The 26432-nt window shown below is 32.9% G+C and overlaps 1 protein-coding gene across 3 annotated transcripts in view; it reads right to left on the bottom strand.

The window, feature by feature from the left end:
• Positions 1-15291: 15291 nt before the first annotated feature.
• LOC143240221 (uncharacterized) overlaps positions 15292-26432 on the bottom strand; it is an 88558-nt gene continuing 77417 nt past the window's right edge. Inside the window, exons 14-17 of one of the 3 annotated variants that reach the window (XM_076482339.1) lie at positions 25940-26119; positions 24113-24310; positions 22398-23454; positions 15292-17931 (exon numbers count right to left, since the gene is read on the bottom strand). In XM_076482339.1, the coding sequence (XP_076338454.1) occupies positions 17660-17931; positions 22398-23454; positions 24113-24310; positions 25940-26119 (1707 nt within the window). In that variant the 3' untranslated portion in view covers positions 15292-17659. The remainder of the gene's footprint in view (positions 17932-22397; positions 23455-24112; positions 24311-25939; positions 26120-26432) is intronic. The other 2 variants (XM_076482341.1, XM_076482340.1) reach the window with 2 other exon arrangements.

Raw genomic sequence — 26432 nt, 5'->3', positions numbered from 1 at the left:
CTGCAAAAATGGTTTCTCGACCCTCAGAATTTCAGGTGGCTATGCAATCAGTTGAATACCTCTCATCTGGATGATTTTACCACTTTACTTCAGCATTAAATTACCTCTTTTTTAGTTTCCAGTTTATCATTTTTAGACCCTGGTAATGGATTTTCTCAGCTAGAACTGGATCAGCTAGTTCCATTTACTTTCTTTCACATACGTTGTCCTCTTCTTTGTGTGGTTCTTCAAGATACATGTTTTGTACTGAAAATTTCAGTGGCTCTTGAGGGTTAATTTTCTCATAGTTATTTTCTCTTTCATCTCTTTCCCACTTGTTTCCTCCAGATAGACTTCTATGTCCAGTATGTGCTCCAAGATGAATTAAAATACAATATATGTGCTTATCATGACCAATCATGCGCACTGTTGAGATGGGAGTTCCACAGGTTTGCTTGTAGGTCTTTCCTCATGATATATTTGCTTTATTAATATGCTCCTTTTAGACTGTACTAACTCATAAACCTACACAGCTAAAGCAGAATACGATAATTACTCATCCATGTCTCCCTTCAGTATGAGGATTTTATGGTCATTTGTTACCACCACTGGTTTTGACATTCCTCTAGACTCTCCACCACATTTTACTCTTATTATTCTTCTAGTGTATGAAACTTCTTGCTACTTTTCAGTTCTGAGCTACAGACGTGGTGGACCATGCAGTTAATCCTGAATGTGATCACTTCTATCCAATATAGAGTAGGATGATGGTATTATGCTGGTATATATGCCATGCAATCCTCTAATCATGTACTTCACCTCCATGTGGTGGGTTTAAGAGGTTGATTCTGCACCCAGATTCTGTTGTGCACATTTCCAAATACATATGTTCACCTCTGTGCAGTGGGTTTTGGTGCTTAATACTGTACACAACTTCTGTTAGTTCTACCTGAATGGCAAGGTCGCATATATTTTACAAAAAAAACAAAAAAAAACACTTCTGTGCAGTGGGACCCTGAAGTTGATGTTGTGCTCCAGCTTTTGTGTGGTTCTATCCAGAAGATGATATTGCTTTGGAGTCACATTGTAGTCTACCCCTTCAATTCGGTCTCATTGTCCTTCCATCACTTTGAAATGCGTTCTCAGTTAGTGGTTTTTGATGAGAGCTGTAATAATAAACATAAATCCCCACACATTTGATGGCATTGATTCCTCATTTTCACTCAAATTTCATAGTTTTTACCTCATATTCTTCACCTCCATGTAATGAGTTCTGAAAGTTAATGTTATGTACACGAGCACTCCAACTTCTGTGTGGTCCTATCCAGTAAATGACGATGTTTGGAGCAAAGGCTCTCCTTCTGACACTCAACCTCAAACTTTTCCCTGCCTGAGGTCGTTCTTGCACTGAGAGGCTCAATTATCTTGGAAATGGTTGATGTGGACTGCCACATTCGCTTATTCCTTCATATCATCATTCAGGATGTAAAGTTCCTAAATGTATGGGTGGTTGTTGAGTCGCACATATGTACCTCATTTATTAGGTTAAGTTGACATGTACTTAATTCCATTCTTCCCAATTTCAGGTAAAGACAGTGTGGGCTCTCCTCCTACCATGGGTCGGATCTAGTAATCTCAATGCTGCTTGGTTTTGGACTGGAGTTGACTCACCACGTACGATCCTTCACACCTTAAACTCTCTACACTAAGCACGCCTATTTTAGCTTTCTCTACATCCCTATCTGCATATAGTTCTTCTACAGCCTTTCTTCACTAGAACTGATATTCTGGTATATTGTGGTTTGGATTCGAACCAACCAGGTTTTTGTCCCTATTGGTGATGCTACTCCTATTTTCCACCCATACAAGCAGCACCTATTTCTACATTGAGCACAAAAGTGATGCAGTATCCTATATGTTTTTCTCTCCAAATAGAGATCACACTTCATGGATGTTCTTCAGACACTTTCAAAGGATACCTATTTCTATCTCTCACACTAGTCCCTCTGCCTATTTAATATGAGATTTTATCTATATATGTGAATAGAGGTAATGTACCATATTGGAAGTTATTACTTTTGTATAATAAAATATATTTTCAAAAGATATGTACCTACCCTCACAGTTCCCACCTTTAATTTCCACTGAAAACTGGTGCTTCTCTTTTCTTTTTCAAAATGATAGTTTGACAGAATCGAATAGAATGAGTCATATTCGTCAGGAAGGTATATCGCACTCCTATTGGTAGAGTATTGCCACATGATGACGTACATGCGAGATGTAGTTGAAATATGTTGATCATGGGGTATGTGGGAGTTCAAGGCTGGTGGCATGCGAAAATAATGTAGCATATAGAAGGCACCATTGAGTTAAAATAGCTATACACGCGAGAAGAGTCTGTTTCTATATGAGAATAATAACATTGATGCTAGTTGTTGGGTAGAGAGTGTCATTCTTGAGAAAGTTAGTTTTGTATAGAAAACAGTTTCACTCCGGTAAAAGTGGCTACTGTTTTTTTACTTTTATATAATAAAAATTATTCATTGTATTTGCATTGTGCCCATTTTCTTTAGTTCTCACAAATAAATTATTCGTGGAAGTTTAATCTCCTGTTATTCAGTGGACCTATTTCATTGTTCTACGTAAAATCATTTTGACCTAAATATACCACACGTGCATGTTTAATGATTTAGTGTTAAATTATCCTGAAAGTAATATCCCATTCATCCAGGTACATATGCAATTGACAGTAGAAGGTGAAGAGTGCTACCCCAATCAAAAGATAGTGTGGAGTATGCTAGCCTCGCTGCTTTGTGCCATAAAACACTAAATCAATCAATCAATCATATACTCAAGCCAATCAAACACTGTTACTATATAATTAAAAGTGCTACATGTAGTAGTGATGCTAATTAAGTACTTTTGGCGTTATTTTGGTGTGAATTTTTTTACCTGGGCAGATCATGCCGTTTTAAAGTGGTTGATTAACTTTAGGGAGATGGAAGGCATAGTTACACATTAGATCACAACATTACAGGAATACGCTATAGAGAGTTTGTGTGTTGATTTGATATGTAAAACACTATAATAATGTTTCCAAGAAAGAATAGCATAACGCTAGATAAGAAAAAATTATCATACGTACATAGAGAATAGATGTACAAGTTAGCATACTTATGCAATGAAGGTTAGATGTGAGGATGCTTGTGTGGTGAATGATCAAAGTATTAACTAATTGTGATGATACATTAAAATAAAAGTATTTATTTACTGATTTTACCTCTCGAAAATTTCAATGGATTTCATTCTGTTCAACATTAATGTATTGTTTAAAATGTTTTAAAAGAGATTTATTTTATTCCTCTTTCTCTGCTTAGATTTTTTTTCACATTAAGGTATATCGTTTTGAGTTGTGTACAGTCAGCAATTACATATTTTCCTAACTGCATGCTTGTGTATCCTAGAGCCACCACAGACTCAACATCAGCAGCAGAAACCACATCCATCAGGATAAGAACATCTCTCACATCTAAATTATGTTTCATCCCCTTACTTGTCTATGATAATAATCTTGCAATCTGCCAAAGATATTGCAGAGTATGATTTCTCGTGCAAAAAGTGCAAATTATTCATATAATAAATCAAGCTCTCTGTGGGACTTTTCTTTTGACTCTTAAACTCAGCCCAGTGGATATCTCTGTTTCTCACTAAGTTTAAACACTTGCACAATTTGACCCTAAACTCCCAATCCAAAGCCTACTTCTCATTCAAGTGCTCGATTTAGTCAAAGAATAGATCATACCAACTAAAATTCAAGGAACTATTGCAATGATTGCTCCAGTATCTACCCATTTCAAATGGGGAACTGTTTGAAATAATCTAAGAAATGGTCCAGATTTTTTTCATTCACACTCTTAAAAGTCGGGCGAGAACTCTCACAGATGACTGTGATTACAGTAGAAACTTTTACCCATGGCGTGTGAGCTAACATCAGAATGAAGGTTCTGAAATTTATTGAGTATGGGGTAATAGATATATTCCAAATCCTCTACATTGAAATGAGTATTAGATCTCTGTCCATAGGTAGTCGAATGGCAAAATATTGTAGACAACCTGTGCATAAGTTCTACTTGATCTCAAGTTTCTTCATTATTCATGATCGCCTTAACAACACACCTCACATTACAGGGAGGATCTTAATTTTTCCAATCTGTTTCGCTTGCTTACAAAACAGCTCAGGCTGCTATATATAAAGCACCACGAGCATCACCAGTTTTTTTTCAGCTGATCTCAAATGGTATTGATCACAGCAGTGTTGACTCACTCTGGTCAGCAAATGTCTGAGAGTTTTGTAGAGACCACACCATATAGTTTCAGACTCACTAGACTACTAGTCATATGACAACCTTCATTCATCCATGATATATACATTCTGAGATCGATTCTAAGGGGATAACAATAATCAACAACTTTGGATGTACCAGCTTCCATCTACTCTCCTCTTTAGTTTACATCTGCAGCAAGAGTGAAAAATAGAACTCTGTAGCATTGTCAAAAGTTTAACATTCAGCAGATAGCTTCTCTGAGATCCAACCATCAGTAATTAATATTTCTTTTGGTATAAATCTTTCAAATGGTGGAAAATGTCATTACCTCAAGAATGTAAACGTTTCAAACTTGATAACACAAGAGTAAAAAAATTACTTGTCAGAAGAAACAAAGAAAATTTGCAAAACAAATCTTGTGGTTATTGCACAAAACTTTATTCTTCCTGCTTACTGTGATTTCTTTACAGTTCACCGGGTAAGGCCTGATCGATAAGAGCTAGTGAGGGTTAGACAAAAAAACAATTTGAACAGTTAAATGGAATTCTCTTGATTTTTGACTGAGTTAAGGATAACGAAAGAGCCTAGAAAACCCATTGTAAAACTGAATGAAAGCACTCTCAGCTTAACTCTCAAACACAATCAAAATGATGAGTGCGTAAATGGAGGACTGTAACTTTACTGGTGCTTTCAGAAACCTTACATTTTTGTAAGTCTGTTGAAAGGTGATGAAAATATTTGTAAGTCTGCAGAAAACCATTTAAGATTTCCTATACACTATAGAAACTACAATATTTTATACACAGCTCTACAAAATACATACACTCCCTATGTTACCCCAAGGCATGCCAACTGAATAATAAATGAGAATGTATCTTAACAATATAACGTAACATAGTGGAAAAGATCACTTCCCACTCTTATACAATGTGATATTCTTTACAGTAATCGTTTCCACGAGCAAGTATAAGTGCTACTATATATGGGAAGAGTCCCCGAAGAAAGGTAATTAAGATGAAAGAAATTCGTCGCTTTATTATTGTTGTTTTTTTTAATTTCGCACAAAGCAACTCGAGGGCTATCTGTGCTAGCCGTCCCTAATTTAGCAGTGTAAGACTAGAGGGAAGGCAGTTAGCTAGCCACCACCACCCACCGCCAACTCTTGGGCTACTCTTTTACCAACGAATAGTGGGATTGACCGTCACATTATAACGTCCCCACGGCTGAAAGGGCGAGCATGTTTGGCGCGACGGGGATGCGAACCCGCGACCCTCAGATTACGAGTCGCACGCCTTAACGCGCTTGGCCATGCCGGGCCTGAGTTAACTGAAGAAACCTTTGGCCTGACAACAATATCGTAACTATAATGTGCAAAACGAAGAACTGAAAAACAAACCAACTATCCTTTCAGAAAGTAGTGGAAAAACATATTTAGTTTTTTTTAGGAGAGGTGAGGGTACCGATAAATGGGAACATATAATCTGCTATGCTAACCGTGACTTTTGGATTCAAATCTGAAAAACAAAAAAACGATTTTCCGTGATAACTATAAAGAAATCTCTATTCCCCATTTAAAGAGCAGTTCACAATCCGGTCGAAATTGGAGGAGCCACGTGCACCAATTGCTACACCCAAATTCTACCGCCTGTGCTTTCCAGGGTCAACTATTGTGTATCTCTATTGGTGTTGTATCAGCTTTTGTATTATTCTATTGGCGTTCTGTAAGCCATTGTATTTAGTTTTTGGTGTTATATCAACTACTGTATATCTGTTATTATGTTTCTCTATAGGTTGTGTGTCAGCTATTTTATATCACTAATGGCATTACATCCGTTATTATATATCTATTTGTGTTACGTTAAGTGTTGCATTTCTCTGTTGATGTTGTATCAGCTAATATATATATCTATTAGTGTTGCGTCATATATTATATAGCACTATTGGTGTTATTTCAGATATAGTGTTTATTGTTTTGTATCAATTGTTTCATTTCTTTATTAAATCTGTCTCGGTTATTGTACTTATCTTTTGGTGTGATATCAAATATTGTATACCTCAATTAATGTTTGTGAAATATTACATAACTACATTGGCGTTGTGCCAGCTATTTTATAATATGTTGGTATTACGTCAGCTAGTGTATATTGCGATTTGCGTTACGTCAACTATTGTATTTTTCTACAGAAGTTGTGTCATCTACTGTATTGTTCTATTAGTTTATTTTCAGCTATTATACATCTCGAATGGTATTGGGTCAACCACTGAATATATCTATTTGTGTTGTGTGAGCTATTTTATATCTCTGTTGATGTTGTCACAACCAGGGATACTTTTATTGGTGTTGCATTAGCCATTGTAGATTTCTATTTGAGTTGTGTCAACTAATGTATTTTTCTACTGGCGTTGTATCGTCTATTATATATCTCTGCTGTTTTTGTTTCAGCTACCAGATATCTCAATTTGCATAGTGTCCACTACTAAATATCTCTATATGTGTAGTGCCAACTATTATATATATATATATTAATATTGTGTAAACTGCTATATTATTTTTATTGATCTTGTGTCACCTGTTGTATACTGCTTCCAATGCTGTGTAAGCTATTATATAACTTCATTGGTGCATTTTTAGCTGCAGTGTTTACCTACTGCTGTAGTGTCAATTCTTATAATTATCTATTGATTTTATGTCATCTATTGTACTCCTCTTTTGGTGTTATATCAACAGTTGCATATCTCAATTGGTTTTGTGTCAGGTATTATATAAGTATATTGGCATTGTATCAGCTACTTCACCAACATGATCTGTGTTCTCAACAAGACAGTGAGCATTCAGCAAGGAAGTGATAATAGAAGTAGAGAAAAATCCTAAGTGAAGAATCAGCAACGAGGTGCCAATGGTGGACAATAACCATGAACAAGGACTTTTTCACCAGTTGGTGAGCGATACGCTCTTGCAAGTTAGATTGATGGTGATGACTGATCAGAAGACGGGGACATTCTATATGAAGGAATACATGCTGTTGAACTAAACGTCAATAACAAGGTGCCATTGGTGGATAACAATCTCTATCAAGAGCTATATTATTGAAATACAGAACAGTGGATAGTAGACACTCACTAATAATATTGCTGATTGGAGGGACAGACGAAAACCTTTTCATGAAGGAAAGTATCGAACCAAATTGAGTTGAGTGCCAGCAGCTAGATACCACCGGTGAATAACAATAACTATCAGAAGCTGTGTCTCCAGCAGGTGACAAAACAGGTATTCATAAGTGAAAAATGGATTCCAAGAAGCAGAAAAACTCTCCCTGTGATAGGAGGCAAGCTGTTGGAGAAACCTCAGGTCGATTAGTGGCCTAAGGTTCTGCAGGACCCATGGATGAGCATTATCATGTAGCTAATTATTCTGCAACCTCATGGTCAGGAGCTGACATTCGATAGAATGAAACTACCTTATTTAAAGACATTCCCATTGTACAAGGATATCCCAATCCAAGATAAAATACGTAATGAATTTGAGAAAAAGTAAATTAAAATAGCATGCTATAATAATAGAAACAAAACTGATCCCTTCTCAATGTTTAATGGGGAAGTTAAAGAGGATCTGAACTGCTTCTTAAGGTGATCTAGGCTAGTTATTATTAGCAACCCAATGTCTAATGGTTCAATCTGATGGATCATGAGCCATTCACCGGGCTAATTTCAAGCCCCAAGGGTAGAGTTCCTCCAATAACTTTGGTGTCTTTTCAGTTTACCTTTGCCAATTTCATGGTAAAACGTACCCTGCAAAAAATCAACACATTGCAAGAGAAAACTTTATTTATAAGTTTACTGAGGGGCAACCAAGTGAGAACACAAAACACCACGTGAAGTATGAAATATTCATATCCTGACAGATGAGATTTTTTAGTGATAAGGATTAAGAGGAAGAAGCTTACATTAACGTCTTTGATGGTAGCTCTCAGCATGGGCCATTTTTCTCATCAATCTTGAGCCTAACTGAAAATGAAACCTCAGCCAATATCTCCCAGTGATACAACACTAACAAGCTGGTATTCAGTGAATGAACAAGGATAAACGGGTAGTCCAATAATTGTACTACTGCAGATGCAACTGCTGCCTCCACCTGGCTGGCACTCTATAAAGGAATACAATAGCAATTGGCTGTAGAAGCAACTATGAACAAATTGTCCATACTTTTTCAGTTAGCAAGACAGATGGAATCCTCCATTCCATCTAACTATACAGCAGATATAAGAGAGCAAGAGCCAAAGTCTCAGTGATTCTGGTTAAGAATCTCTGATGGAGATTTTCAAAAAGAAGCATCATCTTACATCCATCTAGGAAATGTCATAATGTGATTGGCACCTTTCCATTGTCATGCACAGACGAATGTCTGGACATGTTTGAAGGAATCTAACTTAAGGCTTGGCCCCCAGATACCAACAACTTAAACTGGATGTTGAGAGCATTTAAATTGGTTTGTTTGAGTTTGGATACATGCCATTTGGCCTGAATAAAACTTGAACCACTTTTGAGAGATTAATGGAGCATAATTATGCCTGAATGGATTGCAATGGGAGGTGATGTTTGATATATGCATATGATGTTTTGATAAGTAGCCGAGTTTTGCTGTTATTTATGGTTCTGCAGCAGACAACAATGTTTGAAGTAAAGTCAAAGCTTTGGAAGTGTGTACCCATATCAACACAAATAGAATTTACTCGCCATATCATCAGCATAGATAACCTCTTTAATTACCCTACAAATATTGCCTCAGGTCATGATTGATTCAAAGGACTGGCAAAACGAGATGTGGATAAGCTGCATCCTAACTTAAACAATAGTCTTACAGTAATCACCACGCGTTTACAAACTGAATACTAATGTCTTTTTCACTATTTGTTTTCTCATTTCAGAAGTAATACGACCTAGATTAGTACAATGCCTTGAAAATTTACATAAAGTAGACACGTGGTCTCAAAAATATCTCATTCTAAATCAGTTTGTTATTATGTTTTCCAAGTTACAAAATCCTATAATTTATTTACCTGCAAGGTTTATTTTCTTATTTGGAAATAATATTCAAACCTAACAATACACACATTTTATTGTAGTGCTACAGACAAGCCATTTATGTTTTCCTTTTTCACCATTCGACTTCAGACAATAAAAACGCTGTTCTTCCAGGCTTTTAAAATAATTTCTGTTATGATCTCAATACCAACATTTTAATTCTCTAATAACTCTACTATATTTGGATTAATTTATGAAGTAATGGTTAATAACTTTGTCGGGAATTATACTTTCCCATAAAGCAATATCCTATGAGTAGTTAAGAACAGGGCTTGAATATTTTTCACTTTCAGCGACGATCCTCCGAGGAAAGGGCGTTAACTGTCTTGTGTCAATACTCGTGATTCATTGATCGTATATTCTAGAACTGAAGCTTTTCCTCCATTACCCACCTACAACAACAAGAAGATAAACACTCTTCTTGTCTGTTTCAAAGGTTTTCCTCTCGCTTGACAACGGCAAATCATCTAATCATAGCCAAAACTTCACGGAAACAAACAGGTGTTACCATATCAAGCTATGAAGTTGTCAACAAACCATGAAATGGACGAAGAGAAATAACTTTAATTTCTGATCACCGCTAGGTTATTAAACCTAAAAACCTAACAAAATTTGATCGCACTTTCAATTTCAGTCTGATTTCGAATTAGATAATTACTGATAGTTGAGGTTGTATTTATTTGATCATCACAAGATTTACCGGCTAACATCTTCTCCGTAAGTTGTTTCCTCAAATGAGTTAATTCCTTTACATTCTGTCTCATTGTGTTCCAGAAAACGAGAAGGCCTGGCATGGCCTAGCGCGTTAAGGCGTGCGCTTCGTAATCTGAGGGTCGCGGGTTCGCGCCCGAGTCGCGCCAAACATGCTCGCCCTCCCAGCCGTGGGGGCGTTATAATGTGACGGTCAATCCCACTATTCGTTGGTAAAAGAGTAGCCCAAGAGTTGGCGGTGGGTGGTGATGACTAGCTGCCTTCCCTCTAGTCTTACACTGCTAAATTAGGGACGGCTAGCACAGACAGTTCTCGAGTAGCTTTGTGCGAAAATTCCAAAACAAACAAACAGAAAACGAGAAATTGCACCTTTCTGCTACTAGGTTTTTTCTACACCGCACTAGTGTATCATTTTCGTTTCTCTAAAACTACACTGTGATTGAAATGAAAAAAAAAAAAATCAATTTCACAAATAAATATCACTAAATACCTATACTTGCTGAATTTTACCCCTAACATACAGTAAGGCATTTGCAGTAGTTATTTTCCCTTATGGATAGTTAATTGAACATGTCGGGGCAAAACAACCAAAGATGTTGCAACTTGTTGTAACTGAAACAATCGAAACAACGGTGGTTATGGGTGTTGTACAAAGTTGTACACTTTCGGAAATATAATTCCTGGATATAAATATGTGTGCATATATATAAAGTGTTACATATTATAATTTATCTCTGATGTACACTACATATTAAGATTTCAAATAGTCGGTAATTTTAATTGGAACTAAGAAGTTAATTAAATGTTAATATGTATTCAATTTATGATATTTGCCAACAAGATTGATACACACAATTTTCTTTCCCAACACAAACATATCTTAATTTCCAAACAATAATACACTTTATAACAACGATAGGACCCGGCATGGCCAAGCTGCGTTAAGGTGTGCGATTCGTAATCTGAGGGTCGCGGGTTCGCATCCCGGTCGCGCCAAACATGCTCGCCCTTTCAGCCGTTGGGCTTTATAATGTGATGTTCAATCCCACTATTGGTTGGTAAAAGAGTAGCCCAAGAGTTGGCGGTGGGTGGTGATGACTAGCTGCCTTCCCTCTAGTCTTACACTGCTAAATTAGGGACGGCTAGCACAGATAGCCCTCGAGTAGCTTTGTGCGAAACTCCAAAACAAATAAACAAACAATAACAACGATTATTACAAATAATTATTTATATACAAAAATTTTACAAACTCACAAACAATATTCAGTTTTCTATTTAGTCTAGAACTGAATATTTTATGAACGGTCCAGGTCCGCGAGGCACAAAGTACTTTAATGTTGATCACTTCACTTGACGTATATTCTTCACGCGCGAATTTTTTCTGCTGAAGTTATACGATGGCTTCGTAAAAATACTAACATCCGAAGATAATTCACTGAAGTTTACATTGTTCGAAATTTGTAAAAGTTCCTGGTCCAATTCTATAGTTTTCCGATTAACAAACGTTAATCACAATTATAGCGTCTGAGGTTTATAGTATACTGACTGCAACGATCAAACTATTTTCTGTTACTGACTCTTGGCTTACATTTATATATTAATTAGGCGAGTTTCTCGAAAGCTCAACAATGTTCGAAAATACGCTAGTGTTTTCATAAAACATATATTGTTGTTTCTTAATCTCGAGAATCTTTCACAAATTTAGAGAAAAAGCAAGACTTGAGGCAATACACATCCACCAATACACGTCACATGCAGCAAACTGAAACAAACGCAGATATTAAAATAAATATATAACAGTGGATCCAAAAAAAAAAAATTTCTGAAGTAAATCTACAATATCGTCCTCCGAGTAAATGTCTATTATTTATATTTGGCTTAATTTCTTTGCCCGAGGAAAACACCTCTTGATTCTCCTTAACAACATCATCCTTAGATGAAACAGTGATCGGCTCACTGACCAACTTGGGTTTAGTAATAATTTTACCCCAGCCAAATCATTTCCCAACAATAATGATACACCCTTGAACTGGCAGAGTAGGTCTTACTCCAACCACAATTGATCACAAAACTAGGTCTAATGTTAAATGTTATGAAAAGGAATATTAATAGTCACCCTCAATATTCTGAGCAATAGCAGACTCACCAAGGGCAGTACTTTAATGTCGAGTTACCGCATTATCGTGTAAAATACCTATGGATATGAGATTAGCAGTGTTATTTGCCAAATACACAGAACCAACAGACATAAAAGGTCTAAATTTCTCCCTAATAACATCAGCTTTTATATCAGTGGCCGAATCATCAACACTGGGTGATTTGGTGAACCTACTCCATATGTTGAATTCCATATAAGTTTGACTATCTTACTTGCAATAACCTTGAATTTTTTGGTGATAAGTTTTGGTAATAGCTCGAATGCTTTGATAATAGGTCCATTAACCTTTTCATAATCCAAACAATCTTCTATAAAGAAAGCAGTGGTTAAATCACATTGTAATAATAATGGCCATTTTCTTCAATTGGTCATTCGATGGTTTGGATAGCTTTCTCACAACGTTGGAAATATTTATCAACTTCATTTTCATTAAATGGTGGTACTTTAATATATCAACTTGTCAAGTTGTCCTTTTGGCTAAGACGATTGGAGCTAAGTCTAATTTCCATTTCTTTCAGCCTAATTTCTTTCTCGGCTTCGATACGAACTTCCTTGGTCCTGAGACGTTTACTTACTTATTCTGATTCAACATGGACTTACTCTTTTTCTTTCTCGGCTTCAATGCAAACTTGTTCAAGCACAATATATTTGAGTTTCAACTGGATTTCTAACTTATCTTTGTCACTCAACTGTGATTGGCTAGTAGAAACACCAGAACATTCCCCTCAGACAAACCATCATCGACAAGTATTCCAGCAATATACTTTTAGAATTCATTTTTTCATTGATTTTTTAACCTCTAATTCTGAAATTTTGGCAATTCACTTTAGTTACATTTTTTATAGTTGTCCCATGGAGGGTGATTCAAGGAAACCTTGATAATCAAACATGATCAACTCTTGTTGGTATTGATAAATATAAATTAAAATATGATTTGAATATAATTTTATAACAAATTTTGTCTCTGACTCAGATCTCCGACACTAGTCCCTCCCGCCCCAATTTATTATGTTATATAATTACGTATTAAGATTTCAAATAACCGGAAATTTTAACAGGAATTTAGGAATTAATTATATGTTAATATATATCAAATTTACGATAGTTACCAACAAGATTGGTACATGTAGTTCTCTTTCTTAACACAAATATATTTTAATATACAAACAATAATACAATTTATACTAACGGTTACTTTTGTATATATAACATTTTTTACAAACTCTCAAATAATATTCAGTTTTCTATATGGTCTGGAACAGAATATTTCATTATATATGTAAAAACGGCTGATATGAATAGAGAAAGCACCATATAGAGGAGCGAACAACATTTCGACCTTCTTCGGTCATCGTCAGGTTCACAAAGAGGTAACTGACTGATAGCTGACCACACGTTTGAAGGCGGCTGTGTAATTGAGTGTAGGAATGTAGAGGGCTTGCTTAGATGTTTGATATATTTATTAATATAGGTATAAAGGTATTTCTTTGTATTGGTTTATTTTGGGCTTGAGTTGTTGTACAAGTAAGGCTTCTTTAATTTTGCATTTATGTTTGTTTCTTTATTTAGTATTTGGGTGTTCTCTATAGTTATGTCGCATTTGATTTGCAGTGTTTGAAAACGTGTGAAGGTGACTTTTTGTGTTCTTTGAATATTTTATCAACGGTCCAGGTTCACGAGGCGCGAAGTACTTTTATGTTGATAGATACGTTTTAGTTAACTGATAATGCTAGTTAGCTCTATTCTTCACATGCCAGTTTTTATGTTGAAGTTATGCGATGTCTTCGTACAAATACTAATTAACATCTGAAGTTTATAATGCTCAAAATCTGTAAACGTTCCTGCTCCAATTCTGTATTTGGATATCCTGATTAATAAGCGTTAATCACAAGTATAGCTTTAGAGGCTTGCAGTAAATTCATTACAAAAAATTTCATAATTTATATACAGTACTTAAAAATTGTAAGCATATAAAAGTTAATATGTAAGTGAAAGGTTGATAACAATGTATTTAAAGAAAACCATTTCCAGAACAAGAACAAACATTTAAAGCATATATATAAAAATAACAAGTTTAATTTTCTACTCTTTTGTAAACAATATCTATTTGAATTTATACTTACTTTTGCTCTATGTACAAGAATTAAAAAAATCATTTCAGCTTATATATGTAATACTTTAGTTTTATATGACTATTTATTTATTTCATGGTACACAAAAATGTTTCTAATTGCTAGCCAAAAATTTGTAGATAATCCGAGATATTCGGTAAGCCTTCGTTAAGTGGGGAGAATGTATATGATTACACGTTAATTCCACAGAACCCTGAAAGGTTAACAAGCTTATTGTTGCATATGAATTGTTGAAATGTAACATTAAGTTTTGAATTATTTAAATAATAGATACACAAAACTGTCTTTTTCAAAATATTTAAGTTTTCCAAAGAATAGGATAATTTTAGAGTTAGTGTATGGACTGAAGTAGTACTAAGTCATTTATCAAAAGTAAAGAGGTAAAAAGTATACACATTGTTCTTTTCGTAATACATGGAGAATAAACACTAAGAAAATAATGTGATAAATCCGCCACTGATACCGTGTTTCTCCGAAAATAAGACAGGGCTTATATTAATTTTCACTCCAAAATATGACACTAGGGCTTATTTTCGGGGGATGTCTTATTTTGATATATTAAAAAAATGAAGTTACATAAAGTAAAACTATTAAACTAACCATTTAAAATAAACTATTATCAAACTATTAAACTAACTGATTAATACTTAAACAAACTAATTAACTAACTATTAAACTAATTAATATATTTTTTTTTAATTTCTTTCCTCTTCCTGCCACTCTTAACTAGGGCTTATTTTAAGGGTAGGGCTTATATTAAAACTATCCCCAAAAATCACACTAGGTCTTATTTTATGGGTAGGTCTTTTTATCGGAGAAACACGGTAGTTCCACAAACGCCGATAAAGCTCCAAAATGCTTCAGCTTGACATCAAAATAATTCTGTCATCAATGTTAGTTTAATATGAATCACATTCTTTTATTTTACTATTACTTATTTTACAAAACAAACATGCTCATCTCTTTTGATACAAATGTATGAACAGGTAACTTATCTACCTTTTAACATAAAAAAACAACAAAAAGTGAAAATAATGGCATATAGAAAATAATGACACTAAAATGAAAACTTAACTTATCAGTACAAAATTCGAGGTGAATATTTTATATCGGAGTAATACATTATGAATATTGACGTAAGGATGCAAATACTGCCTTTACTACAGAACAACAGTCATATCTTAAAGTACAGCAACCCAAAGTTGTTATAAACTAATTTTATGTTTATTATATTTCAATTGCATTAGATCTAACAAATTAACCTCATTTCTGCTTGTATTTATAAGATTACAAAACCAATAGTAAAACACACATGCCTGAATACTTGAAAAAAAAGCTTAACTTCTTGTTAAACTTTTATCACCACCTGACTAAAAAAAAAATTAATCTAACCAGAAGAAACTTGTTTATTACACATTTTCATTAAATGTGCTAACATTTTAAAGTTTCAAATGAACAAAAATAATTTGTATCCTACAAGTTTGTTTTTCATATTATACACTTTACTTCCTCCATGGAAAATTTTAGCTTATAAAAAAAGCCTACTTTGACATTACTCTAACACCATTTCAGGCAAAAAATAAAAAAATAACTGAATTCAGTATTAGGAGCATGCAGTACATCCAAACTTACAATATAAATCGATAAAACTTTAGTTTACGAAAACAGAGAGTGAGAAATTCAGTTTTCGAAAAGGTAACTTTTAAAAGAATTGTAGAAGTTTTGACAAAATTACTCATAGTAAACCATTTTCAAAAACAAGTCTGTTATCTTTCTTACTGGTTTTCACAGACTTCATAACAGTTATGCCATGCATGTTATTTATTAACAATAGTGATTTCTTCAAATTTTACGCTAAGCTTTCTTAAGCTATTAATCTAGGAATTCACCAAATGTTTACAATGATCCAACTCTATCAATGACAGTAAAGCTATGTGAAGAGGCAAAAGTTTCTTTCTGAAAATATATGAAAGATAAGGTACTTTAAATTATATTATGTATGGTAATAATCTTATTTATTTTGTTAAAATACTTTACTTGAGAGATACACTTCAGGGATATTATATATTCAGTAAGGTTTCGAATGTAATAGGAAATTATTTAATGGAAAGGCATATTATTCTCATACATATTCTAAAAGTAACTGCACATTCCTGCAAAAGCTTTGGTAGTTAATATAACTTTGGGTACAAACTCAGTTGTGTTTTTTAATTAAATTGATGTCTGAGAATACAATGGTCTATTCAATCCTTACTAATAGCAATTTTATTTATCCCACACTAATTCACAATAGTATCTTTTTAACCTTACTTTTTGACACTTCACTATAATTTTGTATGCAAAAGAGATTGCCAAATGAAAACTACTGCTTTTAATTCCTGTTTTAATGGAAAGCAGATTATGATGTTCCTTTTTAGTTAACCATCCACTGCTTGATGATATCTAGTTAATTCTCCAATATTATTTTTTAACTGTTCATCACGTCCTGTATTTTTGATAATTTCTTAATGAGATACCTCTTGAATTTAAAGTACAATCCTCACTATTTCCTGTCACAGATTTTTCTAGATAAAAATAATTAAGTGCATATGGCCATGTTCTTAAAGTGACTTAAGCCTAAAATGTTTATTATTTACCATTTTAAAGCATACTGAACCTTTAAAATTATGACTTATGAAAAATAATTTTATTGCATTGTTTTATTTCTTGCATATATCAACTAATTCAATTTTGACCAAAGATCTGTTATCTAGCCTATGAAACTGATTGATATGGTAATTCAGTTTGCCTGTTTTCAAATCAACTGAAACTAAACTTAAGTTTCTTATAGTGAATGATGATATAACACATTTACACAGATTATATTAAACCATTTTGGGTTGGACAAAGTTTCTTTATAAAACAAATTTTACAGCCACATTTAAGTATAACCTTAATTTATAAATGAATGTGGTGTCTTGACTCACATTTACATAAGTATCATAAGTAACCAATCTGCTTTGAAAGTGTTATAAAATAAAATAAAAACTTTAATAATAGGAAATAATATTACTCATATTCTCAGAGCACCTGACATACTTTAATAGTTACCTTACTGTACGTAACAAATAGCAATACAGAAAAATGCACCAAATACTTATAGCTCTGTTCAAATGCTACAAAAAATGAACACAAATATTGAGCTTCTATATAAATGCTCTTCTCATGAGATTCATATCAGCTTCAATTTTAATGTATTTTAATTGCCAAAATTTGACAAGCACAAAAGTCTTTTATTCAAAACTAATGTTTGCATTACAAAAATCTGTTAACCTTTTAAACAAACTCTTCTGTACCATTAAAGGACCTCTCTTTTTCTCCATGGTAATAAACTGATAGCTTAAAGTTTTAGCACAAACATCAAGTTCTGCCTCAGGTTTCTTGGTTGCAGAACGACAAAGCAGTTGTGTTTTTAAGTAATTAAAAGTCTTATCAAATACAATTCGTTCATTAGCAGTAGACAATGTACACATAAAATTTGAAGGTGAGGGAATGGTCTTCATTCCTGTAACAAACAAAAGTATGTATGTAAATAAAAACTACAAACCACACATTCACTTAAATAGAAGTTACTCCCATCTATGTGGTATTTATTTCAAATGTTTGAAAAAGTTATTTCAGTTAAACTGATCAATCAAACCAAAATGTTTAGTGGCATAGTTTTGTTTTTTAAAATATAAATTTTATTTAAGTTTACAGAACAACATAATTATGGTACTAACATGGAAAATGCAGTTACCCAGAAAAGAATAACAATTAGAACTTGCTTTAGAGATATAAAAGTACTAAACTTTAAAACAGTTAGTGCAAGTGTACTTAAAATGGAAACCAGATAAAAGTTACAGAATGCACCTAACAAAAGGAGATTGAACCATCTGTCTTTAACAATGACAGTGATGATACGTCTGGCAATATTTAGCACCACTACTTTTTGAAATGCTCAATTATGTTCATATAAAAAAAATTGGGATAGCCATAAAAGATGAGTGTAATCTATGTCACATCCCCAAATCCAGCTTGCATCATACAAGCCAAAAGATATGGCAATGTGTCTTAAAACAATCCACCTATGTCTGGATATGTTAAAACCACACTGTTGGGTATACCTGCCTGGCCAGGATGCCTAGATATTCCTTGAATGTTATCGACTCCTTTCAAGGGAATAAGAGGTCCTAAGCCATTTTAGCTGGACATTCCACCAACCAAGGTTTTCAAATGATGCATTAGTTTCTGCCACATCTTAATCTTCCCATCTATTCACAATAGCATGATAAAGGATTCATTCACACCACTTATCCTTCTTTCATTGAACTAGAGTATATAATTTTTCTAGTCATGTTACCACTTCAAGCAAATTTTTAGCTCTTTTCTGAGACCAAGAGCTCACAAAAAGGTAAACAAATACCAAATCCAATAGTTTGCAATCCTAGTGCATTGATTTTGTAGGTATAGTGTGATTTTGTCCAACTATTGTTTGCTAGCGGGCATTTTTCCCAATTTTTCTACTCCAGATAAACTTGAGAAACTATCTTGATAAACAAGTTTGTTTGTTTCGCTTTTTCTTTGGGAATAATCCTGCATCACAGGATTCCACTACCATAATACTTCTGAAATTAATGAGATCCTTATGTTTATCAATGTTATACACAGTGAACAGCATTTACCTCTACAGCTATTGTTTAAACACATCTGACTGATCAAATAGAGCAACAGAAAAAGACTTTGTATGCACATTGGTTCTAGAAAGCAATACATCAATATAAGGAATTGCTTAAGTATAAGCAGATTTCACTAAATTATTAACAATAAATAAAATGAACTAAGTATTAAACACACAGATAACATTTAATCATTAAAACTACTAATATAGCACATCTTGGTTTTTGTATTTATTCTGTATCTGTTAGTTGCCTCTTTCAAAGTAAAATAATACTTTAAAGCACTACAAGGTAGAACAGCTGCTTGTATTAATGCAAGTGATGACAAAAGTAAAAAAAAACAAAAATACCCCAAATTATTAGTGCTGAAAAGTGGTGAAGAAAAGACAACTCTTCAAATGTTTGTGAGCTTTAGGTGTTTAGGCCAATTTTCAGATTTCTAACAATATAAACAATAATTCTGTTTCTTAATTCAAAGAAAGAAGCACCACCAAAATGTACTTTTGTATGATCATTATATTGTCGCCTAACTATACAACATAATAAACAGATAAGAAAGGATTCTAATACTCTAGTATCACATTGCAAGCATAAACAAACATTACCATATGTTAATTCCATTACATATTTGTGAATGGTCAACAACAAAAACTTCAACAATTTCAGAGTTGGTAGGACTAAATCTGCATACAAAATTGGTGTTGCTCACTGAGAGTCTTATCTTTGGTGGGCTAAAATATTTAACATGTAATACATGCATGATGATGAATTAGAAGCAGTTTTATAGGAGTGCTGGATCTTAATCTGGCATTGTACTTCATGTTCTTGGCATCCTTAAGTATCCTGGAGGTACCATGTTTGAAATTATGTCCATTCATACTCTCACTCACAAGCTAATGTGACTAAACATGCCACAAATGTTCAGGTACCACAGGCATTCTAAGTGGGTTTTTAGTTATGACTCCCCCATCACCCAAACACACATTTTGAGGTAACTATAAAAGGGGTTAAAGTGTACCTAAAAGAGTATCCAACTATGATGAAGTCTAGGAGTAGGTTGTCAAAGTTGTTGAAATCTGAATCTTATATCCCATACTGTGCTCCTGGCCCCTTCAGTACCCTATGGTCACCATGTTTGAACTATGGCCATATCCTTACTCATTATCATGAACCATGTTCAGGTGTCTTAATGAGGTTTGTTATGAGGTATGGAGCCCCCTTTGTATAGCTATAGAAGTAATTAAAGATAATGAAGAAACTTAATCAGTATATTGGGGTCTGTAAATCATGAGAGGACCTAGGAGCATAGTATTACTATTTTATATGCTGGTAAATTACAACCACCACCCAACAAAACAAATTTAGAGAATACTTTGTCAAATAAGTAGCAATTTACATAACTAGAACATCAATACATATACATATATGGCAGCAGAATTAGACACACACTCTCTTGGTATATGTTCTTCCTGTCTCAGAAGAAGTTGAAACACGCAGACGTATGAGTAGAAGAAACATGATGTGTAACCTGCTGAGATAACATTTTAATTTCAGTAGAAAAAACTTTAGGAATATTTGAAACATAAAATTAGGAAGAAGGATGGGAAATCAATGATGAAAATTATTAGCTTAAAAAAACAACAATGAAAAGTAGATTTCTAGTTCTAAGCTTTTATCCTCGTAATTTATCAGCTAAAATTTAAAATACTTTAAGTCTTGCTTAATCTTACAAATTCTCTTAGTATAGTTTTAATAATATATTAAATGGTTTAAACAGTATCACAAAATAAATCTCCTTTTGTTAAAGTAATTTTTGGTAAATATATTACCATCAAACACATGCGTGCACACACACACACGCAAAAAATGTGATACAAGTAATAAAAATTCTTTAAAAGTGTCAGTAAAATAGTGACTTTTTCAAATCTTTTATAACATCTATGACAAAGTGATCCAATGCTTAAATTGTTTCAAGTAACGTCAGTATTAAACTTCATTTTAGACAATGTAATGAGCTTCATCTACCTGCAACAGTTTCAAATTAGTAGTTTAGGTTTTCATATTTTCTTCAAACTGCTTCAGGTAACTGTAGCTTATTGTTTAGTCCAAAATGAGTCATTTTTTATCACCCATAAAAAAAATCCAAGTTTTGTTATAACTCGCCTGTTCCGATTGAGCACATAATTGTTAGACTTTGGTGATTTTTTGTTTTGAAAGAAAAACAACTAATTTTGATGGCTTTCAATCAATGCAAAATGACTGAAAGGTACCAAGCATATTTCAGCAGAAAGTTTGTTATAAATATTCCAAATACAATATTCCCTCTTTCATGAAGACCACATTTATTACAAGCATTTACGGTGTATTTCTTTTTTTAAAACTTTTTGGTCTATACAACCTGAAAGCAACCTCACCAAAATGTAGAAACTAAACAGTAAAAACAAATGATAAGCCCATTAGGAACATATTACTTCTTGTTGGTTTCAGCTGTTGTTCCTCTCTCATACTTAACACATTAACCTTGAGAAGTCTATGCATCCCAACTTAATATAAATATTGGTAAAACCACAACAGTGGTAATACAAATCTTTCAATCAGATAATGACCTACACTTTTTTAACTTGGATATTTCAAATATATGGGTGACTACTGAAGTCAAATTTCAGTTACATCCATTTCCTGTAACATTCATTATTCTGTGCTTATTTATTGCAGATGAAAATAAGATCAGGGTCCCACTGGTTATCTTGAACTTCTGATATTATGAATAAATTCCCAAAGTTTCTGGTACTTCAACATAGTTATCTGCTAACTATCAAAACACAGATAAGATACATAATTTAATCTTTTATCATAATTTTATTTAGCTTTTATAAGATATGAAAGACAAACTTTGACTCTGATCTTCATTACAAAATTCCACGCAAATATACATTTTACACAAACTGATGATGATCTATATCTTCTCACAGATTGTTTCCTTTATATGAACAGCACTTACTGAAACTTTGACCTTCAACCTAGACCACTGCACATACAAAAATTTCTTATACTCAATAACACCAACCTACCCTAACCACTAATGATAAAATTCTATACATGTATGTACTAAAGGGGGGAAAGACAAATGTTTATTACATCAGATATGACATGTGAATAACATGTTAAAACACCTTTAAGCACCAGCAAAAATAGGCAATTCAAAATAGATATAAAATTAATACTATAGAAGATGAAAAAATATTAAACACAAATGCAATATTTCTAAAAATATTAAGACAAATATAATTATCAGAATATTCATACAACATACCTATAGACTGTCCTGCTGTACTAGTAGATGGGTGACTCATAGACACAGCCTTCTTAGAAACATCACTTTTTGTAACATAACTGTTTTTTCTTGTTAAGAAAGATATCCGAGATGCTCTATTCACTGACTGACATTTTGAAACTGTACTTTGCCTTCTGATATTTGCTGCTGACAAATCTTTCATTTGTGACACTGAATAAGATAAATGATTCTTAACTGACATATCCATATTTCTGAGATCATCAGGACCAGAATGTTTTACAGCCAAATGTTCATTAGGTAAGGAATCGCATTGTTCCGAAGTTGTTACCATCCTTGCTGCCCCCAAATGTGAAGAAGTCAAATGAACCTTTAAAGATTCTAGTGCAGGTTTATTTTGTTTATTCTTCATCTGGGTTGTCATCAAACCACTCTTCTCTATTTTCACACAATTAGGTGCAACCGATAAATTATTACTTACCTCTTTTATTCTGGTTGGTTTTCCTGAACAGAAGTTTGCTAAAGACTCTACACCTACAGCAGTTTCATTTGTACATTGTACTGAATCCACTTTAGTCACAGGAAAATGACCTCTTACAAGTCTCTTTTTATTTATCTTGTTTCTGTAATTCTTATTCTTCAATGTATTATTTAATGTTCCTTTTCCTAACTGGAGAGAGAGAGCAGGCACCATGGCTCGATTACCTAAATGGTATGGTACATTAACTCCCACTTCCATCATGCCAGAACTTGTAAAATCAGTAGAATTACTTCTCCAATCTCCTGGAGCAGGTATTAGAAAATCAGTTTTCTTACAAATGTTTAGTTTTAAAGGAGAGCCTGAAGACGGGCCCATAAAGTCTAATATTCTACTTCTGGAGGTACACATTTTTCTTGTATTTTCTTCACTCTCAACATCTCTAGAATAAACTTCTAAATTTTCACAAGATGGGTAGGTGTCTTTTTTGCCAAAACTATGAGCCTCAGTAGAATCCTGCATAACCACTTGCAACTGCCCTGATGATGCATGCAACTTCCTTGTTTGAAAAGTTGGAAATGGATGTGCAAATATGTTCAACTGTCATTAAGAGATAAGAAATTCAATTATCAAAAATATGAAATAAAGGAAATATTAAAGAAAATTTTAGTAGTAGTATATGATCACAAATCTGGTAAAACTTGGTAAGTGATGAAATGTTAATTCAATGACTGATTTTCAAAGAAAAGTGTACAAAAGATAAGTAACTTTTCTGATGAAGTGGATAAATAGTAATAGTCCTCACCTGAAGGATATAAAATCAGTTAATATTAATATACTGTGTAATATGATGTTACAAAAATCAGTTTCCTGGAATTATTCTAGTCTAACATATCAATACAAAATGATATTTTTAGTGACTAACAATTGAACATGATTATAGGGCTTAAAAATTTACTTTTTTTCTTAACTGAATAAACATTTATACTCTGTTTTAGGAAACAACTGTCTTATAAATTCTAAACAAGTAAACCTTAAATTTAAAATTTATTGCACTTAATTTTTAAACTAGCCATTATAAGGACACTAATCAATAAGAATACATAGTTTGTTCAGGGATACAGTAAAATATAAATCTACACATCTGTTTATGAATGTCTAACTCCCATATGCAATAATTAATGTTATTGGGCATTCAGGGGTAAAACTATCAAAGCTTAGAAATTAAATTTTAGAAGATAAACTTTATAACACTCACACTGTCCCAAGCTTTAAGAAGTCGATACAAACAATAAGGGTTAACAATCAACACATTTTGTGTTCCAAGTAATGATAATTCAAGAGAAGGTGTCAGCCGACAGCTTAAAACAGAGCTAACTCTTTCTCTAACATTAAAGAGTGCTGAAGATATACTTTCAAGAAGCAAAATACCACGAGTATCTTCAGTTTGTACTTCCTGAAAAAAGAGAATTAAATTTACAGAACAATTTAAATTCTGACCAAATAAACAGTGGTCTGATTTAAAAGTTTTTCATATTTTATCTTCATAGAACTTCAGAGAAAAGAAAAGAAAATTTAAAAAATCTGAACAAATGCCTCAGATGTTGAAATTGAAAATGAGGTACTTAAAAGTTTCAAATCTTACTACATAACACAAAAACAACTGGTATATCAAGCTACACTGATAAGAGATACACTTAATTAACCTCAACAACAATGAAAAAAACATTTAGGTTAAACCTTGTTTCATGGAGAATCCAGAGGTCTAGATCTATTTTCTGGGAAAAAAAGGTTTAAATGGTTGATATTTGAGCATTATATTAAGATGTCTGCTTTCTTCTTTTAAATTTTATGAAATTCTTATGTACTGGCTCTTTTTTTTTTTTTCTTTCTATATACTAATGCAATTAGTCTAAATATATCTGTATTTTCATTCTATAAAGTATAGTTAGTAAGAAATATATAATTAATTTATAAAAATAAAAGCTTTAAATAAAAAAAGCAGTAATGTAAAAAGGTATTTTTGGAAGTAAAGCAGTGTAAAACAAGGCAGACAAAAACTAACTTAATAGCAGTAATATTTCATCAAATGTTCAAAGACGATCCTAAAAGAGAACTTGTTTTTTCCGATACTTTCAACTGAAGCTTGTTTCCTTTACTCTATTTCTAATAGTTCTTTTTGTTTTAAAAAAGATTTCACATGATTTCTTAATCACGGGTTTACTATAAAAGCTTTCAATTTCTACTGAACTCTCTTGCATGTTATCACTTTTTAAGAGTTGCATTCACAATTAATCTACTTTATCATCATTGCATATAAATAAAACTAGCATTGAAACATAGTTACCAAGTCAAATTTTAATACAACGTTTAAAATTTTTAATCTTATAAGGAAATATCTAAAACACCTTGAATTTAGGTCTTTTCCCTTCTCTTAAGCTATTTTGAATCAATAACTGTAATTTCCTGTTACAATTTGCAGTGATTATAAAAAGAAGTTAATTTTAATTTATTTTATATTTTCTTATGGTGGTTATAAAGTTGGTCAAATTGACTGAAAGTATATGGAGGCAGGGTAGAAAAAGTTACAGATGAAAGAGGAAAGGATTTTTTAATGTTTAATGAAAGCTTGCCAAATCTCATGAAGACAAAACATATTAAGGTTACTGTATGAAAACTCCAATAGTCACTTTGAAGTCACAAAGTCAGTGTGATCCACAAAGCAAGAGGGTTAAAAATCCATGGCAAGAGACCTCTAGGAGTTAAATTACAAGGACATCAGATGTACAGATATGAGAATAACAAACAAATACAAATGTTAACTTGCCTATTGAAGCTTTATCAACCACAACACATTAAAACTTATAAAAACCAATTCCATATTTCTGATTTTTAAAATTATCCAACTAAATGTGACAATACTACATGTTTTAAGATGTGCATAACACAAACATGTTAGAAAGATTCAAAAAAGCCTCATATCAGAATTAGTTCTAAGTCATAATATAAATCTGATGTTAAAAGACTTACTGGTTAATTGGTTTTGAAAATTATTATAGCTATGAAAATTATTCACTGCTTTTACCTCTAGATAAATATACAGAGAGAAGAAATTTTCAAATTCAGGTGACTTCTGTTCTGGGATTTGAGTAACTCGAACCAAATTATAGATTTGTTCAATATAAGCTTCTAAGATTAAATGGATTTCTTCCTCTGTTAGACAACTTTGAATCTTGATACAATGTGGAAAAGAAAATGGCTTTGGCTAGTAGATGTGAAATAAAAATACCAATTCAGCTTCTAAAAAAACATCAAAGAAACACTTTTTTCTCTATTTCTTAAATGTAAAGCATAATCTAAAGAAATTAAAAGAAATGTCTAAATATACAGAACTAAATTTTGGATGTTTACCAATGTTATGCTTCCTGAAAAACTTAGTGATTAACAAAAAAAAAAAAAAAAAAAGGTAAGAAATTTGATTCAAGGTAAACCAATTTAAAATCACTTTACAAAGTACATGCATAGTTATTTTTTTTATCATCCTATTTGTGTTTTCTTTTATCCTGCTACATTGAATT

The sequence above is a fragment of the Tachypleus tridentatus genome, chromosome 13 (assembly GCF_004210375.1).
Source record: "Tachypleus tridentatus isolate NWPU-2018 chromosome 13, ASM421037v1, whole genome shotgun sequence".
Taxonomy (NCBI): domain Eukaryota; kingdom Metazoa; phylum Arthropoda; class Merostomata; order Xiphosura; family Limulidae; genus Tachypleus; species Tachypleus tridentatus.
The sequence above is the reverse complement of the archived record's forward strand: the minus strand, read 5'-3'. Positions and strand labels throughout refer to the sequence as shown.